Below are 16,522 nucleotides of genomic sequence, written 5' to 3' on the forward strand. Positions count from 1 at the left end.
GGACAAGTAAAACCCACAATTTTCTGGCCTACAATGACCCAGAATGAACATATATTAAGTTGGGCATCGTCTTCGGACACTCGAGAAAGAAAAACATGGTTCAACCCGGAAAATAAACTAAATAATTCTACACACTGTGGAAGCTTCACCTCTAGGATAAATCCATTTGTATTTCTCTAAACCATGTGTTTTTTGTTTTACTATTCCAAAAGAAATAAAAAAAGTTGTTTCAGGAGTCTAGTATTTGGTAAACGGTATATGTGTCCAGAGAATGCAATCCTTCTTTTTTGCATTGTGTCAATGATCGATTCGGGGGCTGCCTGGCCGAGGCGGTAAATATGTGCTCGGTTCGCCTGGAAGGACGTGGGTTTGAATCCCCGTCAGGAAGTCATAAAGTTTAAGAAACAAGATTTCCACTTCCGGAGGTGCACATGGCCCTGAGGTTCACTCAGCCTACACCAAAAATGAGTACCAGGTTAATTCCTGGGGGCAAAGGCGGCCGGGCGTAGAGTTGACCACTCTACCCCATCAAGTGCCGAGGTTACAGATAGTGGAAGCCTGTACCTTCCACCCCTCCAAGGGCCTTCATGGCCTGTACGGAGATGACTTTAACAATGATTGATTCACTTTCCTTGTAAAGTACTGAATTTGGCAAAAGTCTCCACTGGCCATCAATGTGTTTTTTAATTAATAATTGCCCAAAGAATTCTTCTATCAACTTTCTGCTGTTTGTCTGTTGTTGATTGGCTATTCATTTTAAATAATGTTTCACTTGCATATGTTTTTTCTGGCGTAACGACGGAGTAATAATGTTGAAATTTAGCATTAATCAAAAGAGACTGTTTCTTGTAACTCGGCCAGGTAATTTGTTGTGCTCGTCTCAATTTTTGAGTTCTACTATCTATGGATGCTTTATCATTAGGATTCTAAGTTATAATCTCACCAAGATATTTAAATTTGTCTACAACCTTTATTTTCTGAGTATTATTTAACATAATTTGTGAAGTGTCAACTTGAAAAGATGGCATAATTTCTGTTTTCTCAAAATAAATTTTCAACCCCACCTTCGCTGCTAATCGTTTCAATTCCTCTACTTGAAATTTAGCTTCTTCAATAATATTTGCTAATAATGCTAGATCATCAGCAAATGCAAGACAATTTAGTCAAATCTTAACAGTCGGTGGACATACCTTATTCCATTCATGCATAATTTTTTCCATCACACAATTAAACATCAATGGGGATAATCCATCTCCCTGTCGAAGTCCAGAATGAATTTCAGCTGGCTCAGAGATTTCATTTCTGAACCTAACTTTATATTTTGTATTTCTAAGAGTGACCGCAATAAGGTTAACAATTTTCCTATGTAAACCAAATTCAGTAGGCTAAGGATATGCAATAATGATTTAGGATGGATACTATCATAAGGTTTTTGAAAATCAACAAAAGTGATCAGTTGATCACTAAATTTTTGCTCCTAATCCTTTGATGTTTTATAATCCATTTGAGATTGATTAATTTAAAAATATATAATGTCTGAAAGAAGAAGTATCATATATTTTTGCACTGTATGTTGCATACCACCAGAATTTTGCATTTTTAAACATTATATTCCTTTATTAAATATGTTATTAAAACTAAAATTATAAATAAATTTGGATCAGATTTTTATGTTCTTTTTTTGCCCGTTTTTTAGTTTTTTGATAATTTTAGGTCTTTGTGTATGTCTTTTTTAGACAATTTACTAGCACTTTCCCACTGTCTCCGCCCGCAATGTACAAAGTATGGTGTTGTTCGTTACTATCCTCACGGATGTATTTGCAAAGTTTCGAGTTAATGAAATGAAGCACATGATCTGCTATGGTAATAGAATGTAATATTATGTCAACAAAACACTTGAAAATACATCACACAAAGAAACTGAATGAAACGTTCCTTGGAACAACACTGTGCGCCGAACTCTTAAAAAGTCCTTCAGAGATCTTTGTCATGAAGACAAATGTACTCATAACTTTTCTCAGAATATACCAATTTAAGTAGTTACTACGTCAAAAGGAAGCTCTTGATCCACTGAGTGTTTTTAGACCAAAACGAACTGCGTACCTCAATTAGAACGAAAGATATGATTGCTTCAATGAGAAAAAATGTTGAAGAAATGAGATGTCAAATTGAATGTGCACTCATAACTTTCCTCAGAATCAACCAATTTGAATAGTTAAGAGCTGAAATGAGAGTGCTTCATCCACTGAGTGTTCTTAGGTCAAAACAAACTCCGTACCTCAATTAGAACCAAAGATATGATTGCTTCAGAGAGACAAAAAATTGAAAAATCAAATAATTTGAGGAAGGTGGAAGTTAAGTGATTTATAGCACCTGATGACAAATCTGTACATGAATACCTTTCAGTTAAAGGAAAAATGAAGGAAATCGACCGTATAGAATGGCCGGACTGACTGACTTTAGTTTTCATAAATTTTTTTAATATATAGATAGGTCTTCAACTTCCAAGCCCTAGTTATAACTATCATAGTTACATCTCCAGTTTTCTGGATAGTACTCCTTTCAGAGTATATGTACTTACCTAGCATTTTTTATTCATTTTCTGCAGTTCACTTTGACTTACAATCACTACACCATAGGTGTAGTTGCTGTGTTTTATTTATTTACCTCACTATCCTGCTCATTGTTGCCAAGGCCTCAGGGATTTGGCAAGAAATGAATCTAGTTATTTTGTTTACATTCTGTATTTCCACACACTGCATGTTGATGCATCTGTAGCATGCATGCTAGGTGAGATGACCACCAAAATAAATGGAATGTGAGGTTTAATACCAATTGAAATTATTATTCTAGATTAAGACAATTTCCTCCTCCTCCTCCTCCTCAATTCAATGAAAAGAAAATATTACAAGAAAAACTGCTAGTTTAATATTATAAATCCAGCATCATCATACTGTATACAAATTTACACACACTTAAAGGTGGCTAAAACAATTTACTAAACTTTAAATAACCAATTCGAGGGTATATGTGCCATGATTCTTAATTTACTCACTGGGCGAGTTGGCCATGCGGTTAGGGGCGCGCAGCTGTGAGCTTCCACCCGGGAGATAGTGGATTCGAGCCCCACTGTTGGCAGCCCTGAAGATGGTGTTCTGTGGTTTCCCATTTTCACACGAGGCAAATGCTGGGCTGTATCTTAATTGAGGCCATGGCTGCTTCCCTTTCACTCCCAAGCCTTTCCTATCCCATCGTCTATCTGTGTCGGTGCAACGAAAAACAAATTGTTAAAAAAAATTACTCAGTTGTTTCGAATTAAATATTTTGTTGTTCGTCTCTAAAACTGACAACATGTTGATGTTTAATTAATTTTTATGTTTTTAATCTCTTCTGTAAGTGTGTGTAAGGCACACATTAATGTGTCTGCCAAATTGATGACCTGAAATAAATAAGGCTCTAAGTGCCAAAGTTACACATTTTGAGATATTTGAGACAATGTTTAAAAAGCTTGAACTGCCACGAATGATGGTGTAGTAACCATATCTATCAACAGATGGCATGTTTATGCTCCACGCTGCTTTCTATACTTTAAACTCATTTTCCTCAAAACTATTATTTTGGCACTTAGAGCCTTCTTTATTTCAAGTCTTCAATTATCATTTGCAGCCAAACAATAAACTTACAGACTTACAAAAGAACGGAATTGCTTTTCTGATCACAGTCATATTTTAATAACTTGCATTCCTGCCTTAAAAAAATCCATTAAATAGGATTGAATTGTTGTAAAATATTATTTAACTCTTGTCTTCTAACAGGTGGTTTGTAAGTTAGCCTAGGTAGACAAAGTTCTTTGTTAAAGGAAAAAATTAGAAATATATGAGCATTATAAGGTAGAATGGCCTCTTTTAAAATCTTGACTTTTCAGTGTTTTGTTATATGGTGCAGATTCACTTTAAAAAACTTTTTTTCATTTTAGAAACAGAAGGAAGAACAGAAGGACTTAGAGGAGGTCAGAAAGCTTGAAGAGAAGAAAAAATCACTGTCAGATTGGGAAAAGAGAAAGGCAAAGCAGGTAATTTTGAAATCTGAAGGGAAATCAGTATTCAATGCAAGAATGTATGCAGGAATAAAATCTTTCAGTTTTCATCCTTTTTAAATACTGTTAAGCTTTGTTTACCTTTGTAAGTTTTAATTCAAAGGGAACAACCAATTATTGGGGGGGGGGGGCATGATTAAGTGGAATGATGAACATCTATTAATGGAAACATTCCTATACATTAACAGTATTCACACTCGAACAGTAAAACAGAACAGCAATAGAACTTGTTTCTCAAATACATTTTTTGAATGAATTTTATGTACGGAGTATTCAATAATATTCACAAATTTTAAAAAAAGAACTTGTTGAATAAATGCATATTTTGATGGAATGTCTTATGTACAGAGTTATAAAAAATAACCACAAACAGTAAAAGTAGAACTTGCTTCACAAATACATTTTCTGAATAAATCTCCTATTTCTGTGTATTGTTCATTTGATCATGAATGTGAAAAGCTCTACCACCAGATGTACCGCCTTAACAGTCTCCAGTATGAAATATAATTATCTGAAGGAATGCCCGCTTTCTAATCTCATTTCTTGATATAAAATCATGTGCCACCTTCTCCAGATCTAACACATTAGTTGCCTCCTTGTGTATATGCTGAACTCCACGTTTCATTGTAAGGGAACTTAACATCTAGGAGGTGAATTGGAGGGGGGGCAAGAAGACACTCTGCCCCTCCTAAGATCATTTGGGGGGTGGCGGTGGCAGAAAACGCCTCCCCCCCCCCCCGCCAGTCGGTGCCACTGCAACCAAATACAGTATTTATCTTTCTCCTGATCTGAACATCCCATAATAAAACTGAACATTTCTCAAAAATGGTTCCCTTAGTTAGGGTGATGCCCACCTCCCTAAAGCAAACTCTTCAGGGGTACAGAAGAAAAATCTTGAAGAATTGAGATTGTTGAGGAGAGAATCTGCCTATGAAGTGGCAGTGTGGTAAAGATATGGAGTTAGTCTTTGTACTCAACAACAACTATGAGCTCTGTGACTGTATCTTACAGGAGCCATACTTGCTGGTCTGTCCCTTTATGAAGGACAAATGGGTCATGCAGTTGCAAAATTCGCTATCTCCATGTGAATGGAGTTTTTAGGAACTGCAAAACAAAAGTCATTTGCTGCAGAATTGAGGCAGATGTTTGATTCTTTTTTAATAAAGTGGTTATTTATTTATTTGGCGTATGATGAATAATGACAACCTATGAACTATTTACACAACCAGTGAAAGATGAGTACAAAGTAAATACAAATTATCATATCTATACAGTCAAAGAAAAAAAATATTATGTTCATTGTCTCAGAAAAATGTCACTTTTAAAACTTGTGTTATTTCTTGCAGCAGTATTTGTAATGATATGTGCATTTTATGGTTATTCATTATGCATGGTATACGTCTGTAAAAAGAAAGAAAAACATTGATATTTAAATCCTACTGCTTGATTTTACAACCACATCACTGAATCTATCCTCTTTCAAGAAGTTTCTGACAAGTTCTTCACAGTTAATACAATTACATTAACAAACCCTCAATGTCTTTAATAAAATCTCTCACATCTGATTCATGCTCTGGCATATCATTTCTAAAAGTTCCCTTTTGATCAAACAACGTCTTGAAAAATGTAATGTTTCATCTTTCATCCAGTCTTTCCGATAATACTTTGTCAGCAATGCATTCAGATCCTTGAGTTTTTCTTTTCTTAGGAGGAATCCCATCTTTCACTGTTGCTCGTATGATTGCACATAACATTTTATCACGTTTCAGAATGCTTTTCACTTTACCACAGTCACTTTTGTAGTTCTCTTCATCTCTTTAACACATTCAGTGTGAATCACATGCCAGATGCATGACCGAAGTTTACACGCAGATGTAGAGAACATACCTAGTGTGTCATGTGAGGAGTGCTAGAAAATCTGAATCACAGTTTTCCCGAATGGTAAGAAAAGCACTCCTTGTCATCTTGCATGTCGTATAAGTCCAGTTTGGTAGCAGGTTCATATTCTGTTTCCTGCATATTTCCTCTCCTCAGTTTATCATAATTCTTTTTGGGATCTTTGTGCAGCAAAACAACTTCAGTGCAAGGTAAAATGCAGCCTTTTTTATTTATTATTATAAAAGCAGCATCACTCTGAATTCTCTTGAAATAATAATGGACAATTAGAAATACAGACTAAATTATGCAAAATGTTCTTCTAATGGACCATTGCAAGTAGAGATTAAATTGTGTGAAACATTGCCTTCTATGTGGTAATCAGAATTTTTACCAGTCCCAACGGGCTTTAATTGGGAGTTGGGTTTCCACTGGGAAAATTGGAAGAATCTCGCCTAATTTGGGATACCTACGGATGAACCCTGGAGAATTGCCTGTGTAGAAAGATGGCAGTACGTGTAGATGCAGAGTTTTTTGTTTGTGTTATCAAGGCCCATCAGCAGCTATACTGCAGCCTATAGGCTTATTTTATTACAGAGATGCAGAGTTCTGTATCCTTCATGTTTTTGTGTTTGTCCTTGTCTCTTCTTATTGTTGTTACTTGCTCTTCACATGCTGAATAGGCTCTCGATTTGAGAGCAAGGATAGGTGACCATGGGGCCTTTACCTGAGCCTGGCATTGCTTTCACTTGTGACGGGTTCCTCACTTTTATCTCTCCTATCTGACCCTAATTCTTCCTGTTCAAATAGAGTCCAAGACTGCCAGCAGCTTTGATCATGTCACTGGTTACTCCATCAGAACTCTTCCAGAATTCATTTATGAGGCATAAGATATAACATTTCACATAACATTCCCTGTTTTTCTGAAACCGGTACCTTCATTTTCAAAGTATGGATTCCTTTGGGTCACTTTCTTTTTCTCTTCTGGTTAGTGTTAAGAGGAAATGATTGCCTAGGTGTACTCTTCCTTAAAGTGATAATAATCAGCACCATTTTACCCACATTTTTTTATATGTTCCTTTCCTTGTTTCTAGATTCCTGTCTTGGATGTTTATTTGGACACTGTCAATCTTTTTATCAAGTTTGGTAGTCTTGACATGAAGAAAGCAACCCCAATACACCTAATATAGTATTTAAATCAGTAAACATTAAAAAGTTGAAACATTAGTCATATAAAACTTTAGTAAACATTTTCTTTGTTACTGACATCATGTTCCTCTTAACATATCACAAAATATGTTAAGAGAAAATAACTAGTATCCTCATAAAAATGAGAACTTCCCTGTTTTTCTTTATGTTATATCCAGAAGTATTATCCTCATTATTATAGTAGTGTTCATTTATTCGTAACATTCTTGGGTATATTGGCAATTATTACCGGTACATGATTAATCAATTATTTGAAGAACAACAAGGAACTCGAAGATGGTTTCATGAAAAAGCATGTTGAAGCATATTTCCAACCAAATTTAATCTAAGCTTCTGAAATTCAGAGAATTTTCTTATTATACCTGATACGAACTATAACTGTGTATCCTTATGCAGGTTAGGTACTTAGTAATATCAACATAAAAATTATAAAAATAAATAATAATTTGGCCTCAGATACCAGGTTACAAACCCTCTGAACTAGTTACTGTACATGTACGCAGCCTGTATAGTAATTTTGATGTGTTGGTTGTGCTGTATGACCCTTCTTTTTACCAAAGTAGAATTAATTTAACACTACTGTATATGATGTTCTTCTAAGATGTAGATATGTACCGGTAATGGAAATGCTGAAGTCTCCAACTGAACAGTATAGGTAATGAGGGAATTTAGTGTTCAATATCACATTGAAATGGACTAAAAAAAGTTTATTAATTTATGGCCCACATAGTTTTGTAACAGTTTGTGGTGGTTATTGTCACTATAGCTGTAGAACAAAGTAGAATTTGTTTAACTCTGTTTATTCTCTTCAAATTTTGTGGATGTTTGCAGGAAATGCAAAAAACTCAAGTTGAACGTTATAAAGCAGAAAAGTTTAATCATGAGCAGGCCTTACGCGTACAAAAGCAGCAACTTGAAATGGAAGAAATGGAGAAAAGGGCAGCTTTAGCCAACAAAGCTCTGAAGGCTTTCAGGTAGATACAACTTTTCTTTTCTTTAAGAAAATCTATACTTTGCCAGTTTTATCATTTTAGATTATAAATATTTAAACTTTCCTTTTTTTTTTTTTTTTTTTTAGACTTTTGTTTACTGACATGTAAGGCTTTTTATAGAACTTTGGAATACTGAATTTTTCAGTGAAATTTCTTTCTTGAGTCTCATTATTCAATTGTGAAATTAGTTTGTTTTTTGATAACTGCTTGAATTTTATTGTTTTATCATCAGTTTTATTTGTTTCTTTTTCTTGATACCAAATTGAGTTTATATCAAAAAAATCAATTTTAATGTAATAAAATTTATCTCAGTCATTCAAATGTGTTGTCATTGTAAATCAATCAAGCAATTAGTCAATACTGATCTGCATTTAGGGCTGCCGCCCAGGTGGCAGATTCCCTATCTGTTGTTTTCCTAACCCTTTTTTAAATTATTGCATAAAAAACAGGAAATTTATTGAACATCTCCCTTGGTAAGTTATTCCAATCCCTAACCCCCCTTCCTATAAACAAATATTTGCCCCAGTTTGTCCTCTTGAATTCGAACTTTATCTTCATATTGTGATCTTTCCTACTTTTAAAGACACCACTCAAACTTATTCGTCTACTAATGTCATTCCATGCCATTTCTCCACTGATAGCTCGAAATATACCACTTATACAAGAAAATAACAAAGGTATTTTATTGGTCTACCTATTCAATACTATCCACTTTTATGTGGTTACATTTATATACAGCTATAGAGTTTTATGGTATATGTTTCGCCCTTTCTTGAGGGCATCTTCAGCCTTTAGTCAATCTTAAAATGTTAAAATGTTGACACTTTGTGACCTTCCCAGGGACACTGTGGCCCTGAAATATCTTTTCACACTCTGAAATATCATGCCTGTCGGTTGTTGCCTATCCGGATAGTGTTCTTGATAGAGGCATTGTGCCTGGTATCAAGACCAACTACAATATATCAGACCTTAATGCAGCTATCGATATTAGCTAAAATGACGCCCCGATCAGTTTGTTCAAATGTAAACTTGAGCATGTGCGAAGCATCTGTTAAGTTCTTTCTGTTGGTTTGATTAAGAAACGTTAAGTTAGTGATGTTTTTATTGAAATTTGGTTTTAAAACTATTTTGATATATTAGGACATGTTGATCGTATTGCGTTCCTGGATGTAATTCATATTACAGCAGATGCACTTACATTCAGATCATGTGAACTTAATGCATCGTGACGATTTTGTAGTTTCAAATAATTTATTAGGGTGCATTAAAACATTTGAGGATAAATTTGTCAATAGAGAGGATGTGTTCCAGATACTTGATGAGCTGTTTTTTTCCGGATAAGGCCAAAACTCTGTGTTGGTGCCACTTCTAGTACATTTCTCAATTGCTATACCTTTTGAGGATTTTTAAAGTGAGGTTATAAAAAGTGATAAAGCTATTCATTTTATCTGTGAATGAAGAATATATTGTCTTTGTTAAATTATAGGACAAGGTATCAGCTGATATACTGTCACTTACAGTACGTATTTACGTTGCCAACGATTTGGTTGTTAAAGTGCTTTATACGAAAATGCATATACTACCAGAGAACTTCATTGATTCTCCTATTGATTATCTGAAATGAAACAGTTTGGTGGATCATTATCAGAATCATTGTTATGAGAGAATTGAAATTCGCAAAAAGGTTATGTTTCTAATAAATTTCTTGAACGAAGTAGGCTATTATATTTAAAAGCACATGGTAATAGAAAGATCATTCAAATAAATGTATTTCTAAAACAAGTACTGATTTATAGGAAGAAGAATTACGGTCTGTAATAATTTACCAAGGGTGTCCCCTACTATATCTACACCAATTAGATAAATTTCCAATGTCTTTGAAATCACTTAAGAAAAGACTAGGTAGACAATTGATACATAATCTGCCACTTGGATCAACAGCCCTAAATTCGGATCATTGGTGATTGATTAATTAATTGACTGAATTGAAATGCATCAAATATTCCCCCAGGATTGTTATTTTAGAATGCAATCCTATATTACCTATATCCTTTACCATACTAGTTCATAGAAAATATTTATATTTTGAATTATCCACACATTGCTCTTCTAAATACAGGGTATTTCTAGATAGTATTGGTCTATAACCCAAAGTAAAGTATTCTGTTCGTTATTATTGACAGAATTTCAATACGATAATCAAAAGGTTATATTTATGTATCACAGGCATGTTTACATTCAACCAATGTGTTGGCCATGTTGTTTTTGTATGAGGGTCTGATATTATTGTAGATGGTCTTGCTAGTATGCAATCTGTCTAGTTTCTCCATAGATGAGTAATATATCTCCATACTTGTTGCTGGAATACATCACGAGGTTGTGAATAAGCTTTGTGTTGTGTTATGTTGTGTTGTGACTTGACTCGAAGAAGGGAGTTTGTGCAGCCATTGCATTACCTGCCATTGCATGTTGTTGTCATTCCAATAGGACACACTTTGCCCTACTTGTGGTCTACGAAGTCTGGAGCATGTATGATATAGCTAATTGGTTGCCTATGTCCTAGCTACAGATCATCAACTCCTCATCATCGTCCAACCCAGCTCAGTACCCTGTGCCATGATATTATATGGCCCATTACTCCCCCCCCCAATGGCGCAACAGCCCCAAAGGCCTGCAGATTATGAGGTGTGGTGTGGTCAGCACGACGAATCCTCTCAGCCGTTATTCTTGGCTTTCTAGACCGGGGCCGCCATTTCACCATCAGATAGCTCCTCAATTGTAATCACGTAGGCTGAGCGGACCTTGAACCAGCCCTCAGATCCCGGTAAAAATCCCTGACCTGGCTGGGAATCGAACCCAAGGCCTCCGGGTAAGAGACATGCACGCTACCCTTACACCACGGGGCCAAATAAACAAATCAGTCTGTCGAAGCTATCAAGTATCCAACCTTACCACATCCAGGGCAAAAAAGTTGCGTGGGATTCAAATCTTTGAGCACCATCGACTATCACAACTCCCACTGCACACCTACCAAGTGAAATATTGCGAGGCTTGATATGTAGCACTCAGTTTCCAACCTATACAACACCTAGGCTACTCCTGGTCCGTGTGTGTGCACCTCTGATTGTAAGGCACGTGTTCTTCGTATCTGTCCTCATTTTACGAGTTCATTTGAGGTAACCATACTGAATTAACACATCTCATTATATTACCCCGGCTTAGGGAGAGAGACCGATGTATTTCAGAATTGTAGTAAATGCAGCAGGATGCATAAAACTAAATCACAAGGGGCTGGTGAACCCCCCAGTATATTTGCACAGATTCACAACTTTTGAAACATATCTAAAAGGATTAGAATATAAGCAAATCTTTAATAAGCATTAAAAAAAAAAAAAAACTGAAGAACCGCCTTGTGGATTTACATTTCCATATCCAAAGCAGGGGCGGCCGTACCTTATGTGCTGAAGTGCTGCAGCACATGTCTATTTGAAAATGCAATAAAAAAGACGCCAGCCAAAGAATAACAAATCATTCAACTCTCCTCACAAGCACGTTAATCGTGCGCTCCATGCCGGGTGCTGGCTGTGCAGATCACAGCTCAGCGTGGCTCAGCGAAAATTTCTAAGCCTTTTCCCACAAAGCAGGAACTCCACCTTTTGCGCATGCATGCCTAACTTCTTTGATAGGCTGTGGAAAGAACAGCCAAGACATCACTTCACAGCGAGTCTTTGTTCGGCCACAGGAAGGCAGCACTGATCACACCAGCATTTCGACTGAAATGAGAACGTGGGAGGTGACTCAGAGGTAGTATTTACGAGTGGATCGCTCAAAGCAAACGGAAAACAAAATACAGTAGAGAAAGCCATCAGCTGCAGGTCTCTTAATACACCCAACTTGCCTATTCCAAAGCCACATTTGTAAATCGATGAACTATAAAATATGTACTTTTTATGTTGTCAAAATAAAGGACTTGATATTGTGATGTCCTTTAATTACAAAATGTCTAGTTTATAAATTTCACCAACTAAACTCATGCCCTCATCCTGAGGTGGTGCAGCTCTTTTCAGGCACACCCCCAATGGAGGTGAGCTGCATGTACCATTTTAACTACATACCAGCCCTCCTGCCTTTCTTAAATTTCTGGCAGTACCGGGAATCGAACCCGGGCCACCGAGGACGGCAGCTAATAACACTAACTGTTACACTACGGAGGCGGACATAAATTTCACTATAGCAACATAACATGTAATTTTGCATTACGATGTTGCTGATTTTATTTCAATGATTTTTATAACATTGCGAAGTTCTGTTTTTGTGCACTCACAGCAAGTGTTTCTGAGTTTGTGAATGTTTTGAGATTGAAAGTGTTATTGTGTGTTTAATTAGTTTTGTATGAGGAATGCGTATATGTGTTGGGATTGTTTGCGTGTTTGTCCAGTATGAAAAACTCAGTGGAGAGCCTCTTGAAAACCGCATATGTTTCTAAATATTTTTAATTATGGACGAGGGATGGGTTACAGCACAGAACTGATTTTCTGCACCAGTTGCCACTGATCCAAAAGGCCCTACAACATCTTCCTTTCCTTGTCTTTCCATTCCAACTTGTGCATTTAGATCTCCCATCAATAGCACTTCCTTATCTTCTATCTGTTCTCCACTTCCTCTAGAAAGTCCTGTAGGTGTTCATCTATGCAACCCATTTGTGGGGCATACAACTGAAATAGATCTTTCATCCCTTTTTCAAATGGGATTCTCATCACCATCATCCTATGACTGACACATTTTGTAGATTCCACATATTCTTGGATTTCTTTTCTAAGTATGATGGCCACTCCATTTTTTGCTTCAGGTCCTCTGCTGTAATACAGCCTGTATTCTTCTTTCAGAGGAATCTCTCCCATACTCCTCTTCTTGGTCTCACATAGTCCAAGTATGGCTATATCTTTTTCTTTCATGAAGTCAAACAGTTCTTCTATCTTTCCCGTCAGTGTCAGGACATTTACTGTTGCAATCTTGATGTAGTTTGGTGCTGGTTGCCCACTTCTCACAGTTCCCCCAGCACCCAAAGAGCTGCGCGTCACTGTTAGCAGTGGAAACCCTAACATTTCCTGGGGCACCATATCTGCTTTATCCATGTAGGCTGTTGTTACCATGGGCTCGCCACACCCAAAGGCATTTTATACCTACTGCCAGGTTCAAAATTAGGCCGCCTGTAACATGGAGACAGGCACCTTTCGCGGCGGTTCCCCTGAAGTACAGATGCTACGGGTTTGCCCCTACCCCCATCTCCACTATACTGAAGTTCATCATCTCCGCCATAGATGCCGTTGAGGAGTTCACCCATAAACCAGGGCAAGGGCCCTCCATATTTATGACCCCTGGAGAGAGGGTGTACCAGTATTTAAAAGCCCCCAGGAATTTCAACCAGCCCTACATACTGTAGTAGACCCCTATCTGCCACCTGGGGACACACACTGTAGTGGTCAGGTTCCCCCAGTTACTTTCGGAAGTTAACCTCGTCCACAAAGGCTGAGGTTATTTGAAATAAAATAGTAATTGTTTAACCTTGTCTGTAGAAGAGTAAGTGGTATATCCTTTCTGTGGAAGGAATTTGCAATCCAAATTGCAGTTTCTAATCCTTCTGGATGTTAACCTAGTTTTGCATACTTCTCCACAAACTCAACTAAATTGTTTTTATTTTATTTTTATTAATCATCATCATCATTTCCCTTTATCCAGCTGTAGCCGGGTAGGGGCAAATATGGTTCCTCTCCACTTTCTTCGATCTTTCCACCACTCCTCCTCCAACACTGTGTCCCAGTCCAGGTTTCTTTCTATAATGCTGCATTGGATGGTATCCTTCCATCTCAATCGTGGTCGTCCACGGCCTCTCCTTCCTTGGATTTGCATTTCCATCACCATTTTTGGCATTCTTTCGTCGCTCATTCGCTTTATGTGCCCAAACCATCTTAGTCGGCTCTTCTCTATTCTATCATTCATTTTTTCCACTCCAATTTCTTCCCGGATTTTCTCATTCCTTATTTTGTCTCTTCTACTCTTCTGTATTATACTCCTCAAGAATTTCATTTCGGCTGCCTATATTCGACTCTCATCCTTCTTTGTCATTGTCCAAGTTTCTGCTCCGTAAGTTGTTATGGGTACGTAATACATCTTGTACATAGTATCCTTTGCTTCCATTGGCACATCTTTGTCCCATAACATGTTTCTTACACTATGATAGAAACAACTTCCAGTTTGAATCCTTTTACTAATCTCAGCGTCCAGTCGAGCATTCTCCATTAATTCACTCCCCAGGTATTTACACGTTTCCACTACTTCCAGGGGCTTGTCTGCAAGTCTAATCTGACCTGTCCCTTCTTTCTCCCCTCTAGTCATAACAAGAGTTTTACTCTTTTCTACACTTATTTTCAATCCACATTCTTCGATCTTCCCATTCACCACATTCAACTGTTCTTGAACCTTCCTGTCGTCTTCTCCCCAAATCACAATACCATCTGCAAATAAGATCATGTTCATTTCTCTTCCTCCATATGCTGCTTTTGCTGTTCTCATGATGTCATCCATTACTATTGTAAACAGGATTGGTGATAGAACACTTCCCTGTCTCAGCCCACTAGTTATTTTGAACCAATTTGTTCTGCCAACTTGTGTTTGCACGCAACTACAACATTCCTTATACAATGCCATGATCATTTTTATTAATCCCTGTCCAATTCCTTTTTGCACCAGACTGTCCCAAACTTTCGTCCTAGGGACACTGTCATATGCCTTTTCAATGTCAATGAATGTCATCACCATATCGTTCCCGTACTCCCAATGCTTTTCCATTAGTTGTCTCATAATGAAAATGGGCTCTATTGTTGACCTTCCACTTCTGAAACCAAACTGATTTTCCTGTATCTGATTCTCAACCCTCAACCTTATTCTACTTCCAGTATCCTTTCCATTATCTTAGAAACATGGGATATTAGAGTAATTCCCCTGTAGTTCTTCAAAACTTTCTTATCACCTTTCTTGAAAATTGGGATGATTATTCCTTTTTGCCAATCCTCAGGGACCTCCTTATTCTCCCAGACATTCCTGAGAACCCGATATGTCCACTGCAGGCCTACAGCTCCAGCTGCCTTTATCATCTCCACTGAAATTTCATCTATTCCAGCAGTTTTTCCATTCTTCATCTTTCTTACTGCCATTTCAATTTCATTCATTGTAATTTCTTTATCCATTTCTTCGTCAACTAATTGCCTTTCCTGGTCGTCCATTGAATGACTGTCATCCGTTCTTATGTTCAGCAGCTTCTGAAAATACTCTCTCCATCTATTTCTTATTTCTTCTGGCTTTGTTAAAATTATGCCACCTTCATCCTTCACAAATCTGGTGTTTACTTGATCTCTCTTTTTGTTTCTTAAGATACCATGCAGTAATTTCTTGCTGCCCTGCGTATCATCTCTCAATTTTTGTGTGAATAAGGCCCAGCTTTTTCTCTTTTCTTCCTCCACTACTTTCTTGGCCAAATTCTTCGCCTCCACATATTTTCTTCTACTTTCTTCAGTCTTCGATGTTTTCCATGCTTTCCATGCCATTTTCTTTTCCTTCACTTTAATCTTTACCCTATCATTCCACCAGTGTGTTTCTTTGTCTTTCACATTTCCTGATGTTCTACCACACACCTTTTCTGCACATCCAACCAGTGCTTCCTTAAATCTTTTCCATTCCTCTTCAACATTCCCCACCTCTGTCCTGGGTACCAAGGGTATTATTTCCCTTTGAAATTCTTCTTGTATGCTTTTCTCCTTCAACTTCCATACTTCAATTCTTTTCTCTCTTCTTAATTGGGGTTTTTCAATCTTTCCAACTTTCAGTTTTCCTATCACAACTCTATGATCTCCACCAAAGGCTTCTTCAGGCATGGCTGTTACATCTACAAGGTTCTTCCGGTGTTCTTTCTCTATGATTATATAATCTTCTGACTGTTCTTCTTCCTAAACCAGGTGTTTTCAACAATCATTTGATTCCTCATGCAAAAATCCACCAACAACTCGCCTTCTGGATTTACATTTCCATATCCAAAGGGCCCTACAACATCTTCCTTTCCTTGTCTTTCCATTCCAACTTGTGCATTTAGATCTCCCATCAATAGTACTTCCTTATCTTCTATCAGTCTCTCCACTTCCTCTAAGAAGTCCTCTAGATGTTCATCTATGCAACCAGTTTGTGGGGCATACAACTGAAATAGATCTTTCACGCCATTTTCAGACTGGAGTCTCATCATCATCATCCTATCGCTGAGGTATTTTGTATATTCCAGATATTCTTGGATTTCTCTTCT

At 37.1% G+C, this 16,522-nt stretch overlaps 1 protein-coding gene across 1 annotated transcript in view; it reads left to right on the forward strand.

The window, feature by feature from the left end:
- LOC136861319 (coiled-coil domain-containing protein 112) overlaps positions 1 to 16,522 on the forward strand; it is a 155,684-nt gene that overhangs the window by 112,140 nt on the left and 27,022 nt on the right. Inside the window, exons 8-9 of the mRNA XM_067138814.2 lie at positions 3,977 to 4,072; positions 8,012 to 8,154. Coding sequence (XP_066994915.2) covers positions 3,977 to 4,072; positions 8,012 to 8,154 — 239 coding nt within the window. The remainder of the gene's footprint in view (positions 1 to 3,976; positions 4,073 to 8,011; positions 8,155 to 16,522) is intronic.

Source organism: Anabrus simplex, chromosome 1, assembly GCF_040414725.1.
Source record: "Anabrus simplex isolate iqAnaSimp1 chromosome 1, ASM4041472v1, whole genome shotgun sequence".
NCBI classification, from domain to species: Eukaryota; Metazoa; Arthropoda; class Insecta; order Orthoptera; family Tettigoniidae; genus Anabrus; species Anabrus simplex.